This window comes from Pteronotus mesoamericanus, unplaced genomic scaffold, assembly GCF_021234165.1.
Source record: "Pteronotus mesoamericanus isolate MK-2021 breed Mesoamerican mustached bat unplaced genomic scaffold, CSHL_Meso_final contig_317, whole genome shotgun sequence".
Lineage (NCBI taxonomy): Eukaryota > Metazoa > Chordata > Mammalia > Chiroptera > Mormoopidae > Pteronotus > Pteronotus mesoamericanus.
Window position 1 is genome coordinate 794481 of NW_026555133.1, and position 23422 is coordinate 817902.

Sequence of the window (23422 nt, forward strand, 5' to 3'; positions counted from 1 at the left end):
CTTTTGCACATCGATGTTTCTCTCCCTTTCTCCCTGCCTTCCCCTCTCTCTAAAAATAAATAAAATCTTTTTTTTAATGGTGTGATATAGAGTATTAGGGGAAATACATTACATTGGGATCTTAATGAAGGCCTTCCTAAAAGCAGAGAAGAAACTATCCAGCTATCTGGGAGAGGCGTGTACCAGGCAGAGGGAAGGCCAACTATAACGGCTTTTTTCGTTCCACCTTCATATTTGACACAGTGGTAGGGGTCCAGGAGTCTTCTAAAATGGTTTCCACCAATTCTATCCTCACGACTTTGGCTTATCTAACTTGCCCATCCCAAAATGTCGGTAACTACAGCACCAATACGGCGCGAACCCAGACATTCTCGGTGCCCTTCTCTCCCACTTTCCTTTCCCGTTGCCTCCGCCCTCCGGCGAATAAATTGCCCTTACTTGTCATGGCCACTGTCCAGCTTTGTGCCAGGAGTCTCGCGAGGGTTGCTGGGATTGGGATTTCCCCTCCCATGTGCTCCGACTGGCGCTAAAAGTTTAGAGCTCAAAAGTCCACAGCCGCGGTGCTGGACGCAGGTGTGCCCTGGGCCTCCGGGGTCACCTGGTATCAGGTCTTGCAGCGTGCATCCCGGGACGGTGATACACTCTCCTGGGGTTCAGGTAAGCTATTGACTGAGCGCGGTGAGTCCTCTCTGTCATGAACTCTCGGTTCTGTATATTTTCAACTAGGGAGAATCGTGAGGGCTGGAGATTGGGCACTGGGGACTTGATTGGGGAAGGGGGTGCGGGTAGAAGCTTGGCTGCTATGTTGGGAGGCCTGAGTGTAGATAACCGGATGTTAGGAACAGCCGAACACAAACCTGAACACCTGGGCGAGGAAGTGGAACTTTTGAGGACTTTCCTCTGGCTTAGGGATTCTTCCTACCAATGTATTACCATCCCCATCCCAGTGTCGGGTGTGGGGAATCCTGAAATAAGAGGCACAAATCATCAAGGTCTGAGGCTGTAGGATCTCGAAACTTACGGCTCTAGATTTTAGAACACAGAGCATCCTGGTGGAATCTTGGGCTACATTCTGATACTATGAATCGGGGTGATCTGGAAGCCCACGCTGCTAAAGAAGGTCCCATGACTTCCGGACCTTTGTCTTTCCTGGAGTTAGTTTTTAACCAGGCCCCCAGCTCCGCTAAACGGAGAAAATCCAATTAAATACCGTCAGTCGTGGAAGTGGGAAGAGCTAAATGAAAGGTTCGCCCGCGAAACCAGAGTTTTCCCTGGTCTGAGAGGCCCGGAAGCCCTGTTATTGTTTGGCTCTACATTCACATTTCTGCCACTTCCAGGACCATTTCCGGTTTCTTCCTTCGGAGCAGTTCATATTCACTCGATGAGAGGGAAGGAAAAAGAGAAAATATCTTTTAGACTGATACCTATTACTAGCGGAAGGAGGCTGGTAATCCCCTCCCCTACTTTTTGTTTTCTTCCTCGAGTGCTTAATTACGGCATTTGGGAAGAAAGGGAGGGTTATTTGTTTTGATGCAAACCTCAACCCCTCCCCCTCTTCGAATGGTGTGCTCCACCCAAGGGACTTACAGTCTTGACGGACGCTACCATTGCGTGGGACTTTCTGTTTTTGTAAGTGCGCACAGGTCAAACCCTGGGTATTTTCGCGAAAGAGTACGTTTGAGAATTAAAAATTAAAGAGTGTAACGATGGGTCATTTATGGCGGAGAAACAACTCTTGTATCCGGTTTTGGATTAAGCCATTTCAACTTCGGACGCAAGCTGAACGTCGTGAAAGCGGAAGGGGCGGGCCTTGGGGAGGAGCAGCCGGGTGGTCCTAAGTGCCTCCCAGTCCGGCTAGTTGTTGTTGCTTGTGAGAGGGGCAGCGCCCTTGCGAAGTCCAAAGCTTAACCATTTCCCCTGCATCTTCATCCCTTAGGCCAAGGTCATTCCATTCAGCAGTGATTTGCCACGCACCTCCTAAGAACCAGTCACTGTGCGCGGTACCTAATGTGTTTGCTTTTTTCCTAAATTGAGGTCTCATTTAGACCTACTGCAATTAGAAGATTTCAAAATATAGAACGTTTTCATCGCCCCAGAAAATTCAAGTGATTTTTCTGCAAAGACCCCAAAGTGAATCTGTGGGGGAAAGGTTATTTCTTGTTTTTATTTTTTAGATTTTTTTATAAATGCAGACAAGTACAAAGGTAACACTCACTCCCACCAAATAAATATATAACATTTACTATTTTGTCTTATTTGTGTCCTTATTTTAATTGCAAAGGTAATATATGGATATCATCTTATTTTCCTTTGTCGATAAAGCTAAAGCCCCCAGTCCCATGAGTACAGATATCCCCTTTCTGAGTCCATCACTGTCATAGTCTTGTGAATTTTTATTGTTCTTGCCTGTTTTCATACTTTTGTATACATATATTTTTAAGTAATAGTTGTTTTCAGAGAAAAAGTAAGGGAGTGATGGGGAGAGAGAGACAGACATGGATTGGTTGCCTCCCAGAGGTGCTGCGACTGGGGTTCTAACATGTAACCTAGAAACCCCCAACCTTTTGGTGTATGAGATGACTAGGCTAGTGTGGATCCAGCTAACTGAGCCACACCAGCTAGGGTGGTTTTGTATTTTTAATGTACATAAACTACGTAAATTACCATGTTTTGCTTTTTTTTTAGAAAATTGTATTTTTCACTCAACATATTTCTGAGCTATATCAGGTTACACCTGCAGATAAATTCATTTCCTTAAACTGCTGTTAAATTTCTCGTGTGAGTATACCACCTTTAGTTTAGCCAGACCCTATTGATGGGGAGCGATGTTGTTTCTTGTCGCCTGCCATCAGGAACAGCATCAACACGAACATTTTTGTTCAAGACTCCTGCTGCCCCATGTGCAACCATTTTCCTAGGAGTCTACCTAGAAGTGGTTTTGCTCAGTGGGGGCGGGGGGTAGTTTTGCCGGACACTGCCTTACTATTTTCCACAATTGTTTCCACAATCAAATGGCTTTCCGCCAAAAACGTTTTACACCAGTCTGGATGAAGCTGTGGGAGCATGATTATTTAGAGCTTGAGTGTAGCCATAACCTTAGTCCCTCGACTGATGACAATTCCTACCTTCCTGGCTTTTTTGAGAGGATTAATGGCATAAGCCACTGAAAGTTTAGGGCCTATAGGCAGCAGCCATTGTTATGATAGTTGTCTGACCTGCCCCGCCTTGGAGTTCCAACTGGAACTGCCTGTATACATTCTATCTCCCCAGCCAAAGGAAGCCTTTGGTTCAGCTTCTGACAGTTTTAGTATCCTGGCTTTCTGATGCACACACCCATGGGAAGTGCCTACTCTGAAAAGGTTTCCTATTTTTTCAGAGTGGGGAAAGGACATCAGTGTGTGATTGCCTCTCACGCACCCCTTACCAGGGACCTGGCCTGCAACTCAGGCATGTGCCCTCGCTAGCAATCAAAGCAGTGACCCTTTGTTTCACAGGCTGGCACTCAGTCCACACCAGCCAGGGCTGTGCCTGTTATTTTAAGTAGCATTGAGAGTTTAGTTGCTACCAAAAACTGAGATGGGGAGGCCTTCTATGTCCTTGGGGACACCGCCCCAAGATAGACCCGCCAGGCACATTTGCAGAATCGAGTTCCCTGAAGGAGGTGAACTGGCATTAATGGGACAGTACCACAAAAGCCCCACCCATTCACAATCACAAAGTTCTTGCTCTAGATTAATAATATAGAACAAATAAAAAGGAACCGCCATGTAAACAGGAACACTTATCAACTCTTACTATCTGCCAGGTGCTTTTCTCAGCTCTATATTTCCCATACAAAGTAAAGTACTACTATTTTATAGCAAAGAACACAGAAAGATTAACCTCCCACGTTATGAGCCTGGGAGGCAAGCCTGTCTCTTGCCTGTGCTGTGCTACAGATGTCCATGCTTCCCAGCCCCTGGGTAGTTTCTGTACGTGAAGAAGCCAAAAAGCCCTTTAAGATAAGTAGGTAAGGTCACAGCAAATATAAATAACAGTTTATCAAACCTAGGGCATTTGACTTCTGAGCCCCATTCACTTGAGCACCCTTCCATAAAAGTCTCGATTTTTTTATCATAAATCTGGTACTTCTGCCCCACCCACCCAATTATTCGGGATCACTCCTTTGCTGCCCCCTCTTGCCTTCCTTTGTGCACATACATAGTCCTTCCCCCATCAGGGTTGGGAGTTCTGATAAGTGGTTCTCTGCCACCCTCTCAGTTGGGTAGCTTTTGTCCACTAACATCTGCATCTGAAGAGTAGTCTGTGATGAAGTAAGCATCTTACCTCTAGATGTTGGAATGGTCTTTTTAAGAGAAAAAAAATTAGCCCTGGCTGGTGTGGCTAAGTGGATTTGAGTGCAGGCGTGCAAACCAAAGCGCTGATTAGATTCCCAGTCAGGACACATGCCTGGGTTGTGGGCCAGGTCCCCAGTAGGGGGCATGCAAGAGGCAACCACACATTGATGTTTCTCTCTCCCTTACCCTCTCTCTAAAAATAAAATATTTTTTAAATATTAAAATATATTTAAAAATTTATTTTTTAGAGGGGGAGGAGGGGAGGAAGCAGGAGAGAAACATCCATCGGTTGCCTTTCACATGCCCCCATCCAGGGACCTGACCCACAACCCAGGCCTGTGCCCAAGTCAGAGACACACCAGTCAGGCTGAATGGTCTTTTTTTTTTTTTTTTTTTTTTTTTTTTTAATTTTTTTTAATTGACTTGTCCCAGGTATTTATGTGTTCCTTAGTTGCTTGTTTTGTGTGCCCTAACCAGGGATCAAATCAACTGAGCTTCCCAGCTAGGGCTGGTCTTTCCCCTCTCCCCGATTGCTTTTAAAGAGCAAGGGGGCCAGAGGGAAAGGAAAACATTGATTGGTTGCCTTCCATACATGCTGCGACCAGGAATTGAACCCCCATCCTTTTGATGTACTCACCAGGGCAGTCATTTTTAATAAAAGTTTATTTGCTGACCTGTGTGTACTCTGGGCTAGGTCACCTTAACCTCTTTGAGACAGCTTTCTCTAGTCAAATGACAGGTGTAGCTATCAGGACAAATAAGATTGAAAGGATTTTGTGAGGTAATTACATAAGAAAGCCCTGTATCAATGTAAAAGTAGAGGTGATGTTAAAAGAAATTAGAAAAGAGCCTGCCAATAATGGGCTTGCTGGGGTGGAAGGTGGGGGTTGCCAGTGCCCGAAAGATAGAAAGACAGGTGTAATTTGCAGCAGATGTGTTTCTTAACAAAGCTGATGACAAATTTGTCATCAAGAAAGACGATAAAGCCGTTTGTAAGCTGGCCTGGGAGAAGGTGAAATGACAGCAATAGAGCTTAGTACAGAGCCCTGGCCCATGTTGTGGTCACCCCTCTGCCCTTCTTACTTTTTGGGCACTCATAACCTGGTCACAGCCTGGGCACAAGTCACCAGTTACTGAGCGCAACCAGGCACAAGGCATTATGCTAACACTATGACGAACAAGATTGATAACTTCCACCCTGACCGGTTGGTTAAACCATCATCCTGATACACCAAGGGTATAGGTTTGATCCCCCATCAGGGCACGTACAAGAATCAATCAGTGAATGCATAAATAAGTGGAACAGCAAATCAGTGTTTCTCTAAAATCATTGCTTTAAAAAAGAGAGAGAGAACGTCCTTGTCCTGACGAAGTTTATACTCAACTGAAGAAAACCGATGAAATGAACAAGGGAAGGTACTAGAATTATTGGACAGTGTAAGTACCATAGGAATTAAAATAGGGTGGCAGAGTTTGGCTGGAAGACTGGTCTGGGAAAACACCCTTGAGGAGGTGGAGCATTTAAGTTGAGGTCCAAGAAGAAACCTATTCTGCAGCGATGGTGGGACCAGTGTTCCCAGTAGAGAGGACTGACAATTGGGTGAACTGGAGAGAGAAGGGCAGCCAGTGTAGCTCGGGAGCATCAGGGAAGGGAGAGAGTGAGGAGATGAGATCAAAGAAGCGGGCAGGAGCCTGGTCACGAGGGGTTCGTAAGCCAGGGGTGAAAGCGCATATAGTGTTTCTTCAGGAACCTTTGCCATGAAGGGGTTCAGGTGGGGGGTGCCGGGCGTCAAGGAAGGTATCTCTCCCCCCAGATGGAGGAAGTGGGCTGAGAGTCACTGCGTGCTTTTCAGGAAGGCTGGTGGATTTATTGGTGGGAAGATTGGACATCCCTCTCTAGTTATCCTTTTGAAGTGTATAGTGAGGCTGGTGAGAGGTAGGTCAAGGAGCAACCGAGGTTATGATAAGAGAGAAGCTGTGAAGGAGCAGCCCTGCTCCTCAGGAAGTTAGGTGACTTCCTGTGTCTCAGCCTGGCATGGTGTTGGTGGGCGGGGTTCTGCTGCTCTGCGCTGGGTGACTGGTGTTGGGTGTGTCTCATGCTGGATGCTCAGTGGACCCCCTACCCCCACACAGCAACCACACTGCCTTCCAGGGAGCTGCAATGGAGGAGTCACAGTCAGAGCCCATGGAGTCCCCACTGAGTCAGGAGACATTTTCAGAACTGTGGAATCTGTGAGTGGAGGTCTCGGCTGGGGGGCGGGGGGCAGGGGCTCACTGCCCAGCCTCTAATAACAATTGCCCCGCCCTGCCTACCCCACCCCAGTGCCCAGGCCCTGGTAGTAGAGGCCTGTACTGACTTTTCTCTTCTTGTCTTTTCAGACTTCATGAAAACAATGTCCTGGTAAGGAATAGGGGTGGGACAGGACCGAGGGCTGCAGGGCCAACAGGCTGGGAACCTGGCTCTCTGATTGTTTCTCTCATTCACAGACTCCAGAGGTACCCATTGATGAACTGCTGTCCCCACACCTTGTAAACTGTCTGGACAAAGATCCGAATGAAGTCCCCAGTATGCCAGCAACTCCTGCACCAGCAGCTGATGTTCTGGCACCATCCACCTCGCCAGCTCCAGCCAGCTCCTTGCCCTTGTCATCCTGTGTCCCTTCCCAGAAGACCTACCCTGGCAGATATGGTTTCCGTCTAGGATTCCTGAATTCTGGGACGGCCAAGTCTGTAACCTGCACGGTCAGTGGCCCTGAGGGGCTGGCTTCCATGTGATAGTTCAATGCCTGACCATATCCTCCTGGGTTTTTCTGTTCAGAACCCTGGAATTTCTCTCAGCCTTTGGCTTATCTTTCTACATTCTATCCATTTAGCCTGTGACCTTTGACCTCTGCCCCAAAGTTAAATTTTCCCCCTTGACCTTGGGCTTTTCTCCTCTTCATACTCAACATCTCTCATGGGGCCATGGAATTTTTTTTTTTTTCTTTTTTTCCCTACACTCTCTTTCAATCCTTAATAGCTTCCATAAATAAGCTTCTGGGATGCGGATCCCCAGGTCTGCCATCTCCAGCCCCCTCCCCATACAGTGCATGGCTTTCAGCGGGTGCTTAAGTAGCATTTGTTCGTTTGACCTCCTGGATGCTTGTTCCTTGACCTTTCATTCTTTTCTTGATTGACTGACCAATCGATTGATTGAGTGATTTGAGAGAGAGAAAGAAACATTGATTTGTTATTCCCATTCCACATACTTATGCATTCACTGGTCGATTCTCGTACGTGCCCTGACTGGGGATCAAACTGGAATGGAACTCGCAACCTGGGCATATCAAGACAGCACCCCAACCAACTGAGCTACCTGGTCAGGGCCCATTCACTCTTTCTCCTTTTCCTGCAGTACTCTCCTATCCTCAAGAAGCTGTTCTGCCAGCTGGCAAAGACCTGCCCCGTGCAGCTGTGGGTTAGCTCCCCGCCCCCGCCCGGAACCCGGATCCGGGCCATGGCCATTTATAAGAAGTCTGAGCACATGACAGAGGTCGTGAGGCGCTGCCCCCACCACGAGCGCTGCTCTGACTCTAGCGATGGTGAGCAATGGGGGGCTGCAGATGGGAAAGGGCTGTTGCCCGATCCCCCGAGTGCCTGATTCTTCCCTAATTACTCTTAGGTCCGGCTCCTCCTCAGCATCTTATCCGGGTGGAAGGGAATTTGCACGCCACGTATCTGGAGGACAGGAACACTTTTCGTCACAGTGTGGTGGTGCCCTATGAAATGCCTGAGGTCTGGTTTGGCAACTGGGGTCTCTGGGAGAAGGGGGCTAGAGGGGTTTGTCAGTGGCCACCCTCATGGGATGTGTGCAGAGCAGCAGGTGGGGTAACCCCATCCCACAGCTGGAAGTGCAGCTTATCAGGGCTGGGTGGCATCTCTGTTCTCTCCCAGGTGGGCTCTGACTGTACCACCATCCACTACAACTTCATGTGTAACAGCTCCTGCATGGGGGGCATGAACCGGCGACCCATTGTCACCATCATCACAATGGAAGACTCCAGGTAGGGATCTGCACCCCACCTGTCATGCCGCCATGCTCCTCCCCCTTTCCTGCCTGTGTCTCCTGAGCCCCACCCCTCAGCCATTTCCTCCAGCACCACCAGCCAGCCTTCCCTCTCCCATCCTTACAAGTAGAGCCTCCTTCGTTGCTCCTTCCCAGTTTTCTTTCTCAGGCTTTATAACCTCTTTAACCTGTGGCTTATCCATATACCTGGAGCTGAAAATGAGGCTCCACATGGGATGAAGGTGGTTTGGGGTAGGTGGGGCCGGGTTTATTACAGGTAGCACCCACCTTCTTAACTGCCCCCTCTGCTTACCTGGGTAGTGGTAATCTGCTGGGACGGGACAGCTTTGAGGTGCGTGTTTGCGCCTGTCCTGGGAGAGACCGGCGCACAGAGGAAGAAAATTTCCAGAAGAAGCGGGAACCTTGTCCCAAGCAGCCCTCTGGGAGCACTAAGCGAAGTAAGCAAACAGCACAAAAGGAAGTGGAGAGGGTGCAGTTCTGCCCCAAATTCACTCTTCTAACCATTCCTTACCTCTTTCCCAGCACTGCCCACCAACACCGACTCCTCTCCTCCGCCAAAGATGCCAGTGGATGGAGAATATTTCACCCTTAAGGTACCAAGTCTGGGAAAGGAAGATAGGCGGTCTCTTGCCCCTGGTCAGTGGGATTGGATAATGGAATAAAAGATGTAAATGTAGCAACTATGAGGTTAAGCCAGATTCCCCATCTGTCATTTTCTCTGGTCATCTTAAGATGAAGTTTCAAGTTGAACACAAGGAGCCTAAGTAGAAATATAATGAGCCTGGAATGAAGTTGCTTCCACCTTTGCAGGCAAGAACCATGTGTGAATCATGTGTGCAGCCCCAGCACCTAGCAGAGTAGCTGGTACCCTTGTTCAGGATCAACATGTGCACTGAATGGTTAGTTGGAGGAAAAGGAACTTGGTTTAAGGCCCAGCCAAAAAGAACCCTAAGAAGTTCAGTAAAGATAACAGTTTGTCTTACCTGCAGTCAAGGAACTTGGGTGCCCTCTAGAAACTGGCAACAGCCCTCTCCTGGTTGCCAGCAAGAAAATGACAACCACAGGAAACTGGATTCAGACAGCAATCTGAATAATGAGCAAGGGAGTGGGTGCGACCTTAAAGCCTGCAAGAGTATGCAGGCTGCTACCACCTAGCTTTCAGCCCTGTGAGATTTATGTCAGACTCAGGACATATAAAACTGAAAGATAATAAATGTGTATTGTTTTAAGCCTCTTTAAAATAAAAGAAAAAGATTCAGGTCTAGCACTCAAAATGCCCATTTCTACCTGGCTACTTTCCTTGCAATTAGGGCATTTACCATCAGGGGGTAGTGGTGCCTAAAGAAAAGTGTCTAATTTCAGAAGGCCAGTTGGTACCATACCATTTTAAAGGATCATCTTTCAAAATGAGAATTTTGAAAGAGCATGAAAATGGTTCTATGACTTTCATACTTCCTTGTCCTCCTCCTCCCCTACCTCAGATCCGTGGGCGTAAACGCTTCCAGATGTTCCAAGAACTGAATGAAGCCTTAGAGCTAAAGGACGCCCAGGCTGCAAAGGACCCAGGGGAAAGCAAGACTCACTGCAGGTGAGTGGCCTGGGTCCTCTCCCAGCCCCTTCTCCTGCACTTCTCTGCTGGGAAGCCAGGGATTCCGTTCTAATCCTGCCTCCTTCAAGGTAAAGGGCAACTGAACTCCTCTCTCCTGGGCCATGCCCAAGTGTTCTTTAATCTTACTGTAGTTGAATCATACAACCAAACACTTCTATTTCTTCCTGGGGGTTGGGGGAGGGGGAGGTGGTCCGCAAACCCCTCAAGCCCAAAAATGAACATGAATATTTCTTTGCCATTTCTAGCAACCTCTGTCTCAGAGCAGGGGTGTCCGAAAGGGGCCTGGTCACTGTGGAAGCACTGGACAGAGCTGGAGTTTGGTACTAGCAAGTCCTGGGTGGGCCTTGTTACCTTCCCCGCCCCCAAACTCAGGTTCCTTATTTGTCAAATAGGATGAGGGAAGATTAGGAGATTAATACACACAAGTACCCCAGGTGCTCTGTAAACGTGCCTGCAGTGGATGGTGACTCTTTTAACTGAACCTTCCCTTGCTCCAGCCTCAGGCCCTTCAAAGCCTAGACCTAGGAAGAAGGCTCCTGAGCCTCTCACTCAGATGGTGTCATCTCCTCCCCTCCCTCTTCTATCTCCACAGCCACTCGAAGTCTAAAAAGGGGCAGTCTACCCCCCGCCATAAAAAACTCATGTTCAAGAGAGAGGGACCTGACTCAGACTGATATCTTCTGCTTCCTGTCCCCTCTTGACACCCCTACCCTTGTCCCCTTTTCCTGGCATTTTTGGGGGCTTAGGAGCTTAAACCTCTGCTTGGTACAGGTGTGCCTCAGAAACACCCCAGAATTTTGCTTGCTTAGACCTAGGATTCTGCTAAAGAAGTTGGCGTAAACTGGTGATTTTGGGGGGAGGTGGGGGGGAGCTTAGCTTTTAAGGTTTTTACTGTGAAGACTGGGTGAAGTAGGAAACGTTCCTGCATGTGAGGCTTAAGTTTCAAATCAGCCATACACTGGGTAGGAAGCTAGCCAGGGAAGCTATCCCAAGTTATGTAATTTCTCCTAACTTCATTGTCCACATTGATAAAATGCCAATAATCATACCTACCTCACGGGGCTTATTGTGAGGATTAATGAAATAACGTATGTTTGGGACTAGGCTCTCTCAGGCGTGCTGATTTCCTGTCCCCACTGGCAAATGGATTAACGGTTTCTCTGACTGGGCAGCTGGCCCGGCCAGATCTTGTCTTCACCTTTTGGTTAACCTCAGTACCTAAGAAGACATCTCATCCCATCACACACCCTGGAAGATTCCATCCCTCGTGTAGGATCTGTATTTTCTAAGATCTGTTTGGCTTCCCCCAAATACTCAGGATCAGTTTCTTTTATACTCTGAGGCACATCTGTATTCCTCACCAGCACCCCTTCTCTTCCCCCTTTTATACCACTGTTTTTATATTTGTTTATTATTTTACAATAAAAATTTCCTTACACCTGTGTGTCTGAGGGTGAGTACCAGTCCTGGCTGCGCCTGGAGCCCGCGGTGCTGGGGTGAATTATGGAAGTGACATTGGGAGGCAGCCACCTGAGCCTCCAGGGAATGCAGGCTGGCGGGGACCCACACCCCGTTCCAGGAGGAGAACAAAAGCTGGAGACTGGGTCAGTCTGCAGGCTGCATGACAACAAGGGACGGGGTGACTCCCGTAGCTCAGTCCCTCCTCCCCTCCTGCCAGGGCTGGCACAAGGTTCTCTCCTGCCCCTGCTTCTAGGATTCGGCTACTGCCCCCTTGCAGCCACTCACCAAGGATTATGGGATTTAAATGATTTAGCAAGCCTGAGCCTCTGGGGGAGCCATCTGCTCCACAGAGACTGGGCCGGATACCTATGTTCCTGAGAGGAAGAGGGTGGGTGCTATTCGATGAGGATGAAAAGAGCAAAGAGCGAGCAAGGGATGGCCTGCCAGCCCAGGTCCCCAGGAAGTGGGGGCAGCTAAGGTGAAGGCTGGGATGTGGGGCTGGGGCCTTCCCAGCATTCCCTCCTCCTGGGCCTCATGCCAGGCTGTTGAATGAATTGAAGCTTTAAACTCTGCCAGGAAAACCTTTCAAAGGGCTTCTTGGGTTAGGGTGGAGAGCTCAGAAGCGCCCCCCCACCCCGCCCCAAACCCAGTCCTGTTCTTCAGTGCTGTAGGCTCCCAGGGAGGGGGCTGGGGCAAGCTTTCCCCATCACCCACTGCTGCCCCAGCCAGTGCGTAGGGGGTGGTCAGATAGTTGGTCCTGCCGCCTCCCTGGGGGCAGAGGGAGAAGTGCTAAGGTCTGGAGGGGTTTCTGAGCCATTGTCCTCTCAGCCTACCAACCAGGCTTAAAGCGCCAGTGGGAGTCCTTTGGCTTGCCCTTTGGGTCCCAGATGGCTGTAAAGGCACCAGCCACCTAAGCCTAGAAAACCACCGTTTTCCTCTTAATTGTTGAGCATGCCCAACACTTCCCAGGAGACCCAGAATCATCATCTCTCTCCCTCCACCAGGCCTTTGACAAACTCATGCCCTCCCATTGCTAAAGAGAGGGGTCACCTTGAAGCTTCCTTTCTGCTCAGCGCCAGCACCCATTACTCATATTTCCCTAGAATGTGTCCCTAGCTCTGTTTCAGTTCTGCTGTACCTCAAGAAGCAGGTCCATCCTCGCTCTGCAGGTCCCCTAGTGAACTGATAGATTACTAGACTTAGAACTGTGAGGCCTGGGTTTTCAGGCTGCTCTGCTGTAAGCTGTGTGACTTCATGCGCCCCTAACCTCTGGTCCCTCCTGTTCACTTCACTCTGTCCATTTATCTACCCTTCTAGTCAGATACTCACTCGCGCCTTACTCTGTGCCCACACTACTTCAGTCCTGGGTCCCTGTGGCAGGCATGGCCCCTGCTCTCAAGAGCCCGAGCCCTGCCCCATGGGGGTTTGGAATAAGTTAGAAAACAGTTTCCGAAACACAGGGTCCTCAAATCTATGAGACACCAGCAAGGGTGCTCTGAGGAAAATGTATAACTACATGCTTTCATTTAAAAAAAAACAAACCTAGAATGCATCCTAAAAATTAAAGATACAAGTTATTGAAACAGAAAACAAACTTAAAAGAATAGATCCAAAAGCAGGGGCTTTTTAAAAAAAGGAAAACGCCAGCTCTTGATCAAGAGAGTTAGGAGGTGGGGAGGGCAAGGACCAGCTGGTCCAATGTTATTTAAATGATCCTGGGCCATAGGAAGAAAGTGAAATTTTCAATTCATGTAAAATAATTGCTTTTATTAATATAAAACCTGATAAAATGTGGGTGGGTGAAAAAGGTTAAGGGATTATGCAAAAAAAATTTAAAAAGAGACAGGCAATACTATAGTGATTAGCAGAGGGAAAGGGGTGGGGAGAGGCAGAGAGAGTATAGGGCCAATAAATGGTAATGGAAGGAGACTTGGGGTGGTGAATACAATAGACAGATTATCTATTATATTATTGTATACCTGAAATCTATATAACTTTACTAACCAATGTTACCTCAATGAATTCAATTTAAAAAGAAAAAAAAAATTTAAATGGGTAGGAGTAACCATAAAAATATATATGTACACGCTAACCAAATAGGGTTTATTCCAGGAGCACAAGTTTGGTTTAAGAGAGAATCTATCAACATAACTCATTACATTAACAAATTAATGAAAAAATGTGATTATATCAACATGCTGAAAGAAGTTTGATTAAATTTCAGCAGTCATTCTTTTAAAAACAGTAATGGAATACCAGTAAGTATCCCAATAGTTAATCACTAAAATAATTTCAATTAGTATCAAGAACTAAACAGGGATGCCCACTAACAATGGTTTTAGGGCACTCAAGAAGATAACACTGATTTAAAAAAAAAAAAAAAAAAGACCTTTTAGATCATAAGTGCCTAAAAAAATCAAGACATACTAGAGATGTGATGGAATTAAGAGAATTTAGGAAGAGAGATAATAGAGAAATATTTTAAAGCAAAAGCACTGAAAATATTCTATCTAAAATAACTAAAGCTAGAAGACATTTAGGAATAAGTTTAACAAGATTGGCACACAAAAGAATGGTGCGAGACCTATTTGAAGAAATCTACAAGACCTTAGTTAAGGACAAAAACCAAGCTCCAAACAAGACACCATGCTCTTAAATGGGAAAATTTAGTATATCCTAAAGGTCAATTCTGAAAAAAAGATAGAATGCAATTCCAATTAGAATCCCAACAAGTTTTTTGTTTCTGTAAAGTGCCCAAGAATAGCCAATAGTTTTTTATTTAAAAGGGAATGGGGGATCCCTGACTGGGTAGTTCAGTTGGTTAGAGCGTCATCCCAATTCACCACGGTTGCAGGTTAGATCCCTGGTCAAGGCACATACAAGGAGCAACAAATAAATGCAAAAATGAGTGGAACAACTAATCAGTGTTTCTCAGATATCGGAAAACATGCTGTGAAACAGCTGGAATTATGTCAGCATAGCTTGGTATATGGAGTAGTCAACACTCCAGGGGCAGCAAGCAGTGAATCCAGAGGTAGATCTCAATGTATAGGAAATTTTATTAAATGGCCAAAGTTAGTACTTCAATGGGAATAAGTTACGGATTTTTTTTTAATGAAGCTGACAGAACTGGAAAAATAAAATTGGACTTCCAATTTACACACAAAAGAAAATAAACCAGCCCTGGCTGGGTGGCCCAGTTGTTTGGGGCGTCTTCCCATACATGTAAAGGTTGCAGTTCAGTTCGCAGTCGGAAAACATACCTAGGTTGCACATTCAACCCGTGGTTGGGGCACATGTGGAAGACAACTGATCAATGATTCTCTTTCCACCAACCCCCGTCAAAAATCAATAAACATAACCTCAGGTGAGGATTTAAAAATAATAATAAACCATATATAGTGAACGTAAGATTTAAATGAAATTAAAATCCTGCCTTTCCCCCCCAAAAATGTAGAATATAAGTATATTCTAGTGACTGGAAACCCAGAAACTAAAAAATAACCAATATTTGACTATCTGAAAGCCTAACACTTTAACAATGAAAGGCAACCTCAAGAGGGAAACAATCGGGGAGAATTTTACAGTGTGGAAAACAGTTAATATCCACAGCTGTCAAGGAACTTTAACAAATTAAGAGAAGAATGAACCAATAGAAAAAATATTATGTAACCACTGAAGAACAATTAGAAAAAAATAAAAATTAGAGCACTATCAGGTGAAGTAGTGACAATATTTTTTTAATCCTCACCTGAGGATATATTTTTAAATTGATTTTATTTTTTTTATCCCCACCCAAGGACATGCTTATTGATTTTTAGAGAGGAGGGAAGGGAGGCAGAGGGGGAGAAACATCAATCAGTTCACTCTCACACACGCCCTGACCAGGGATCAAACCCACAACTTCTTGGTGTACAGGTCAGCGCTCCAACCAACTGAGCCACCCGGCCAGGGTCAGGTAGTGACAAGTTTAATGAATGAAGAAAGTGAGGTGCACAGAAGTCCATAATATGATTCGATTTTGGAATAACAATTACCAAAATGCAGAGATCCATGTTGTTTGTACTATGCATTCAGGATAAAATTGCATATGTGTATGTATGGTAATAAAGCTATTTTTCTTTTTTAATTTTTATTTATTGATTGATTTGAGAGAGAGAAAGGGGGAGAGAAAGAGAAACATCAATTCATTGTTCCAATTATTTATGTATTCATTGGTTGATTCTTGGAACCTGCAACCTTGGGGTATCAGGATGATGCTCTAACCAACTGAGTACCCAGCCAGGGCAAAGCTATTTTTCAAGTCAAATACTAAGACCAACTCATTGCAAACAAAAGCGAATAAGCCCCAAGAAAAAAATTAGCTCTAAACCCATCCCATACACCTCAGTAAATGTTATATAGACTCATCCATCCCTATCTCTATGTTTATATGTGTGCTTTTCTTTTTACATGAAATTAAGATCCTAAGGTTCATACTGTTTTGAGATCCCTCCCTCTAGTCAATTTTTCTCCTTTCATTTGCTGATGCTATTCTCACCCCAAACTGTCTCACTCTTTAATCCTCTAAGAAACCTTCTATTGAAGCCCCCAGCAGGAAGTAGTTGAATACTCTGAATTTTGTCTTCACCAGTTTTCCCTTCTCAAGGTAAGTTTAGGTCTACCTGGTATGAGTTCCTCGTGTGCTCCTCACCTCTCCCGTTAAACTGGGCAGCTCCTTGGGGACACGAACTCTGCCTCTTTCAAATGTGTCCTCTCGGTGCCTAGAATGCACATAGTAGGCACTTCATAAGTATGGCTGTACAAAGAGACATAGGCTTCCTGTCTCTTGTATCATGTGGTCTCAAGATACTAAAGGTGAAAGAGTGGTCTAGGAGGTAGCTGCTGAAACACCGCAGGCCGCAGAGGTCAAATCTGGGGAGCGGCCCCCAGCCTTGGTAACTCCGATCCCTCGAATCCCCCTCCATCTCCTTGCCAGGGCTCTACCAAAAGCTCAGAAAGGAACCACCCACACACAGGGTTCCGTGTATGATATATATTTATATATATAATTGCTCTCATTTTATTGTACTTAATCCTCTTTTTACAGTAGATCTGACACAGGCATTAAATAACTGCGGAGAGAGACCACTGGGGTGAGGGGAGTGCGGGAAAATGCGGAGACCCAAAGGGAAGAAACCCAGGTCCGGCAAGGGAACAAGGGAACAAGGGAAGGTTCTGTCTGTGGGTAGGTGTGGAGGCTGCAGCACAAAAGAGAAAAGTGAGATTAGAGGGGTGAAGTGAAGGGCACTGGAGGAGAAAGTTCAAACACCTCTGAAACTCAAGAATACGGGAGGTCCTTCTGTTACAATTCTGTGGTCACTAGGAGGTCATTTAAAATTGCAGAGGGATCTGAAGAAAATGAAGCCAGGAAATTCAGGCCTAAAATTAGGGGGTATTTGCAAGTTTCGGGCTGTTATGCTGAGGAAAGGGAAAGAGTTAGTGATTAGTTGATAAATTGCTAGGGGAAGCCAGCAAGAGGATGGTGGGGGCAGATTTGGGCCCGGGGAAGGAGGTGGAGTAGTCCCATAGCCTGCTGCCGTTCCCAACGTGGCCACTGGGGGCAGATCCAAAATCGCTGCCCCTCCCCCAAGCCTCCTGGAAAGTGGAATTTGAAGGATATTCTGGGAAATCCGACCGGGGTAAGGGAGCCATCGGCAAAAACAAAGGGGATATTCAGCCTAGGTCAACCTTGCCCCTCTGAGGAGTGCTTATTTGGGTGACAGAGACGAGGAAGAGGATTACCAAGAAAACACAGACTCTTCTTCCAGAATCCCACTCCCAGCTCACGCAGGGACCTTAGGATGAGAAGTAGAATGTGCCAGGAAATAGGGAAGAAACTCACTCTAAGGTGCCTGTGCTGAAATGAGAGTAGGGATGGAGAAGAGGTGAAGAAAGTCCTACCAGAGGAGCCACGTTGAGTCAACAGCCACCAAGACAGCAACAGTGTGTTCAAGGGAGAAAGTGTGGGAGACAGAGAAAGGGGGCAGCAGCTGCACTTAGTAATCGAAGGTAGGGGGACCACATTCCTGCCTGGAAGCTAAGGGGCTAACGAGATTGTGTGTGTGTAGGTGGGTGGGCATTTCTGTATCTCTCAGGCAATAGGAGGGTAGCTGCAGGGACACCCCACTCCCAGCTAAACCAGAACGGCTCCTCTGTGACCACCTTGGGATCCCATCTCCCCGTCTCTGACTGAGCTAGGGTTGGGAGAAGATGGTGGAAGATGTGTGAAAGTAGAGAATCACAATGTACATTAATCAGGCTGGGTTCAGAAGTAAAGGAAAAGGGGGACATTCCAGAAGCATCCATAGGAAAGAGGTGGGGGCCAGAGGAAGGGGTCTCAGGTTTTGTTGATGCGGAGTTTGAAGGCCACTCGGCCAGCGAACTTGTCTCGCTCATCATCTGTGGCGATGTTGGCTGCGTTGATTCGGCATTCCACGTTCACCTCCACGTTGGGGGTCACATTCAGGAACTTCACAGCCACCAGGGGCTGTGTGTAGTTCACCTGGGCCCAAGGAGGAGAGTGAGGGTCCAGGCCCATGGCAAGGCGGCCTCCTCCTCAAGGACCCCACTCCCCTCGAAGACCCATCGCCCCGGGGCCTCCCACTGGACTTACATGGAACTTCTTGCCATAGTAGGGGAAGTACATGAGGTCGATGTTGCCATTGGCGGGGAACATGACAAAGCTGCCCAAATTCTCAGCATCTTCATCTCGCTGTGGGGGCACAGGAGGGTAGAAAGGAGAGCTTATTAGGGATAGAAGGAACCCCGAAGCTTGCCAGGCTTCCCTTTGTTTTTGCGCCCCAGATATTCTGCCCAAATCCTTTTCCCTTGAGCTGTGAGCCTGTGTGTGTGTGCGTTCGTGAGCAGGAGGAGGCATCCTGTCTCCCTTGCAACAGACTGGGAAGTCCTGAAGGGCGCTAACGACACCGAAGCCTCCTACTCCACTCCCCCCTCCAGTTCTTACCCTGTCCTCAGGAACTGGTTCTGGAGCAGAGCCAAGAAAGAACAGCTAAATGAGTAAGAGCTCAGTAGGACGCAAGGAGAGGGGGTGAGGGAAGAGCTGGCAGGATGTTTCTAGATATGACAGAGGTGGAGAGAGCAGGGTTCCAAGGACTACTGAGTAGTGGCAGATGGTGCTAACAGATCAGCAGCTACCAGATACCTAAAAAGAACTGAGGGACAGACAAGATATGGGAGGAAGAGCAGAAGACACGGTTATCAGGAAATAGAGAAGGTAGAAAGGTTACGGAGAGAAGCCAGAGGCCAGGGTGCAGGTAGAATCAGAGAGTGGGCTGTCTATCCGCACAGAAGCAGGCTTCTGCATCCTAGGGAAGCAGGAGAGGTAGGAGCCCCTTGCGGTCTGAGCCATACTGGAGCCCATTCTTACCCCCTTGTCCCTATAGTGAGGGGGCCTCTGGGAGCAAAGAAGATTGGGAGAGATGAGTGAATTACATGGAAACCATGGTATGCAAACAGGGGCCAGTGGCCAAAGCCCGAAAAACTCACCTTCCCCACACAGGTAACATTCATACTCTGGTTCGCTCCTGCATAGAAGTTGATGACCTGGAGTGAGGAGAGTGGTGAGGGTTAGAGAAAGAAGTCGTCTCAGACACAAGATTCTAGCCTTCCAGCCATGGGTCTCAGCCTCCAGGGCCCCATCGTTCTTATTCTCTCAGCCACTCAAACATCCAAAAATCTCTCTTAACGCCTATCGGCCCCTGTGAAGGGAAGCAACTGCCAGTAGACGGTAGCCCCCAGCTCCCTCCTCCATTCTCCCTGGAGACCAAGGTCATGGTTACCCGGTTCATCTTGATGAAGACACAGGGCTGCCCAGTGCTATAACCATAGTGGGTGGGGTCCCCGATGCCGGAGCAGTCACCCAGCTGGGTCCGGTTAAACTGGCAGGCACGTTTCGGGTAGTTGAGGACTCCATTATCTGGCTGTTCATAATAGCGCCCAGGGTGGCAGACATCATTCTTTTGGGCTTGGATGGAGTCATTGTAAGCTAAGGAGGTGGGGAGAGAGCACGGCCTGACGTTCCACTTCTAAGGTCTCCAATCCCCTGCCCAAGGTCCTGCACAACCACATCTCCTGCCCCACACTCACGCTCCAAGAACTTGTTGAGCTTCTGAACATGCTGGTCCCAACTTTCAGTGTCACTGATGTTGACGATGACATCAAGGTTCTCAGTCTTGGGGCGGATCATCAAGCCTATAGCCAGACAAGGGCAGAAATGGGGGTGTATATGATGTGGGACCACACACAGAAGACAGAAGACAGACATAGGGAACACCAGGGCGAAGGCTGGGGTGAAGATCTGAGATCCTCTTCATGGGAGAAAGATCTCCCCAGATCACACAGCTCTCAGCTGTGGGCAATGGGGGAAAAGTCAGACTTGAATTTCTCAGCACATGGTGATTGGATCCCCAGAACCTCACCTCTGAGAACTTTGAGTTCTCAGTCAGTGAGTTCCTTCTGGAGGCTTAGGGATCTAAGAACAGTTCAGAGCGGCGGTTAGGAGAGCCTCATCACTCACCTGGCGTGGCCAGTCGGTCCTGGTACTTGGGGGTATGGTCAGAGACAGTCTGCAGCATCACCCACATGGTGAGAGCGAACATGGCGGTGAGGAAACCGTAGAAGACGAGGTAGAAGAGGAGGATAAAGGCTAGGGAGGGGAAAAGGGGGTGAGCAGCCTCACCTATCCCACACACCCCTCTCCCACTCAGAGGTTCTGCATTGGGAAGGGTCACAGAGCCTCAGGGACATCTTAGGGCCTTCCCAGGGAGGAGCAAAACGAGATAAGCTGAAAACAGGCAGTTGTGTCTGGCTTCCAGCCATGACTCCCAGCCCCCCCCTGGTCCCAGGGCACAGTGAAGCCTGACCTTGTGGAGGCCACAAGAGACCTAAACTCTCGTTGCTGGGACAACCCCAAGTATAGGCCACAGTCCTTTTGCCTCAAATTACATTCCCAACTTCTCAACCATTCATGGCCCTGCAAAAGCACATCTGCTACTGCTGTATTGGATGGTACTTATGCTTAAAGTTGTCCAGCATGGGGACTGTTGTTTTTTTTTTAATTTAATGTTTATTGTATTTTTTCCCCATTACCATTTAGTCCCCTTATACCCCCTGCCCCAGCACAGTGACTTTTTTAAGCTGGCACTGGCTACCGTTCACAAGCAAAACTCTCATCCCATTCCTCAGAGCGTGCACCCTTACACTTAAATAGCAAAATCTTTTCTCTCCTGGTGCCCCACGGAAGACAAACCTTGAACGCAGCTCCTATCTAGCCCCAGAATCTCTCAGAGACAGCTGTCCAGAACCTCCAACAGTCACACCACCCCCAGCCCACACACAACACCCAGGCAGAGGCAGAAAGTAAAGGCAGAACCTCCCACAGCTTTCCCAGCGGACAGCAGGTCTTTGGTGGATGTGACATGGCACTCTGTCACTCCTCAACCTAGTGTGAGTATCCAGTGGGGACCCCCCAGTCCTTCCACCTCAAAAGACACTTCCCCGATGAAGCCTCCTCAGATTCTTGCAAACACTCATGGACTCTCCAATCCCAGGAATGGACTACAGGTTCCCTGCAGGATGGACTGTATTGGACCCACCTTAAGGGCCCCAGATGGGTGGGCTGATGGGGACATCCATCAGTCAGTGTGGATGAACCATACATTGTGTCACACAGTGTCCCCTGTGGTTAGACTTCCCCTTTTGGCATTCCCTTTGGCTAGAATTCCACCTGTCCCCTGCACACATACCCAGCACCAGACCTCCAACCAGACACAACTTCCTCCACACATCCTGAGTCCTGCCACTCCAATCCCAAAGACACAGAGGCCAGATGATGTACACAGCTCATCACTAGTGACCAACCCTCCCTCTGCCTGCGACATGTAAGAGGAACATTCAGCCTCAAAAATCTCACAGTGCTATTTCTCCCCCACAGCCCCCCACCCACCGAGCAGCCACAGATGGCTCCAAACGCTGACTGTGGGATGCAGACAACTTCCGCTACGAGAAACTGTCCCCTCCAACACTCCCCCCTCCATCTCTCCCAAGACCCGCCCTCTCATGCACGTTCCCAGGGTTCAGGGGGTGGGCACGAACTAAAAATAGATGGGCTTGGCTAGCAGGTTGGGAGCCATTGGGAGGGAAAGAGGACGACTGTGTGGATCTGACCGGCCTCCGAAACCGAGCGCGAGCGCCGCGGCGCGGACACAGGCTCAAAGCCCGCGACCCCCCGCTCGAGGGGGCTCCGCAGGGGGCGGGAAGGCGGCAGTGACCTACTTTCTCCGCCTCCGCAGCGCCAGCCAGGGAGATTAAACCTGTGATTCCGTCCCCTCCCAGCCCAGAGCATCGCTGGGGGTTCAGATGCCGGGAACCGGGGAAGGGAGCTGGGGATACACGGGCGGGACCTCGTACCACCGGGGCGTCGCCCAGGGGACCCCCACCACCACGACCCTTGCCCGGCCGCCCCGCGTACCCCAGCTGGTCCCGGTGCGGCCCATGAACTGGTGCGTCCTCGGGTTCCACACGAACTCCTTCCACTCCTCAACCACCTGCCCGCAGCTCTTCTTCTCTTTCTGGATGACCATCTTGGCGGCAGGGGACGAGTCCCGCGCGGGGCGGGGGACTACAGAGAAGCTGGGGTGCGGTACGCTGTAGCCCCCCTCCCACGCACCCGAATGCTCCGGGAGCAAAAGCAGCCGGGGCGAGGGAGAGCCCCGTCAGATATGCAACTGCTGCAAATTCCGGGGTGCACGGCCACGCGCTGCGGGTTGCTGGCAGCGCGGCGTGGGATGCACCGATCCTAGGGCTCCCGACTGCGAAGAAAAGGGGGGCTGTCAAAGCAGGGGAGAATAAAAAGGGGAGGGGTACGAGTGCAGCTTCACCTCACCTCCAAAAAAAACAAAACGAAAAAGGATGCAAAAATAGACGGCAGAGAAATCAAAGAGAGACGCAGAACAAAACGGGGTGCAAAGAGGCAGGGAGAGAGAGAGAGGTGGGGGTGGGGGCCGCCCCGAAATCCTGGATTCAAAAAGGCTGTGGAGAGGGGTCGAATGATCGCCGAAGACTTCCGCCAAGCAGAGACCGCCACACCAGTGGTAGCCTCAGCTACGGGAGAGGGTTGGGGACGCGCAGTTGGGGTCAGCCAGGGATAGAAAGCCCCCTCCGCTGCCCGAGGCTCCGCTCTTCAGCAGTGCGGGCCGGCAGTCGCGGCGCGCAGTCTTTATAGTCTGCTGCTAAGGGGGTGCCCGCCCCCTTCCCACCCCCAGAAGCCCCGCCTCCCCGCCACTGGCCCGGGCAACCTCATACATATGCAAATTAGAGATGGATTGGGCCCGCCCCCTGCTGCCTCTTCGGGACCAGGAGGTCTCTCCCACACCCCCATCCCAGGTACTGGACTGGATCAGGGTGGGTAGAGGATAGAGGGAGTGTCTGGACAGGATAAGAAATATAACCCTAAAGAGAGGCAGAATGAGAGGGAAGCAGATACAAGCTGAGATGAGCGACCCCAGACAAGGAGTTAGAAAGAGGCTAAGATTCAGGAGACAGGGCAGAATGTGAACGGAATAGAGAAAGAGCCAGAAACCAAGAAAAACGGAAGAGACCAGGCAGGGTGCTAGACCAGCAGGATGGAAGTTAGAACAGACCACATAGAGATGGATAGAGGCCACCGCGGGAGGGAAGTACCCCTGTGGAAGCTGCTGCCAGTTCCCCCCAACACCTCCTTCTCCATTCGCACAGGCCCTTCTCCCACCACGAAATGTTTCTCTCCAAGCCTCAGAGCTTCCGGTCTCCCTGCCACACGTGTCAGTGAAGTCCTTGCAACCCCCTGCATTGCTCTGAGACACCAGCCCTGGAGCCGGGTCTGCTGTTCTGCCTGGTCCGTTGTTCTGC

At 48.8% G+C, this 23422-nt stretch overlaps 2 protein-coding genes across 3 annotated transcripts; one reads left to right on the plus strand and one right to left on the minus strand.

The window, feature by feature from the left end:
- The first annotated feature begins 531 nt into the window (after nt 1-531).
- On the plus strand, nt 532-11446 carry TP53 (tumor protein p53). 2 transcript variants are annotated; one of them, XM_054575722.1, is made up of 11 exons: nt 532-657; nt 6471-6569; nt 6717-6738; nt 6825-7079; nt 7732-7918; nt 7999-8111; nt 8271-8380; nt 8704-8840; nt 8926-8996; nt 9885-9991; nt 10605-11446. In XM_054575722.1, the coding sequence occupies exons 2-11, from the start codon at nt 6499-6501 to the stop codon at nt 10684-10686; spliced, it is 1155 nt and encodes a 384-aa protein (XP_054431697.1). In that variant the 5' UTR covers nt 532-657; nt 6471-6498; the 3' UTR covers nt 10687-11446. The 2 variants fall into 2 exon arrangements, with proteins under 2 accessions (XP_054431697.1, XP_054431698.1); XM_054575723.1 differs by having other exon boundaries at nt 6490-6569.
- Nucleotides 11447-16476: 5030 nt separating this feature from the next.
- Nucleotides 16477-22719, minus strand: ATP1B2 (ATPase Na+/K+ transporting subunit beta 2). Its single transcript, XM_054575724.1, has 7 exons — nt 22005-22719; nt 20052-20180; nt 19622-19726; nt 19315-19520; nt 19022-19078; nt 18129-18227; nt 16477-18017 (listed from the first exon to the last, which is right to left on the minus strand). The coding sequence occupies exons 1-7, from the start codon at nt 22114-22116 to the stop codon at nt 17853-17855; spliced, it is 873 nt and encodes a 290-aa protein (XP_054431699.1). The 5' UTR covers nt 22117-22719; the 3' UTR covers nt 16477-17852.
- Between the last annotated feature and the right edge of the window lie 703 nt (nt 22720-23422).

Coding starts and splice junctions, on each gene's coding strand:
- TP53 (XM_054575722.1), top strand. CDS start 6,499: ATGGAGGAGTCACAGTCAGAGCCCATGGAGTCCCCACTGAGTCAGGAG. Junction 6,739..6,824: donor TTCATGAAAACAATGTCCTG/GTAAGGAATAGG, acceptor TCTCATTCACAG/ACTCCAGAGGTACCCATTGA. Junction 8,112..8,270: donor TGCCCTATGAAATGCCTGAG/GTCTGGTTTGGC, acceptor GTTCTCTCCCAG/GTGGGCTCTGACTGTACCAC.
- ATP1B2 (XM_054575724.1), bottom strand. CDS start 22,116: ATGGTCATCCAGAAAGAGAAGAAGAGCTGCGGGCAGGTGGTTGAGGAG. Junction 20,181..22,004: donor CCGCACCGGGACCAGCTGGG/GTACGCGGGGCG, acceptor TCCCCTCCCTAG/CCTTTATCCTCCTCTTCTAC. Junction 18,018..18,128: donor ACTATGGCAAGAAGTTCCAT/GTAAGTCCAGTG, acceptor CCTTGGGCCCAG/GTGAACTACACACAGCCCCT.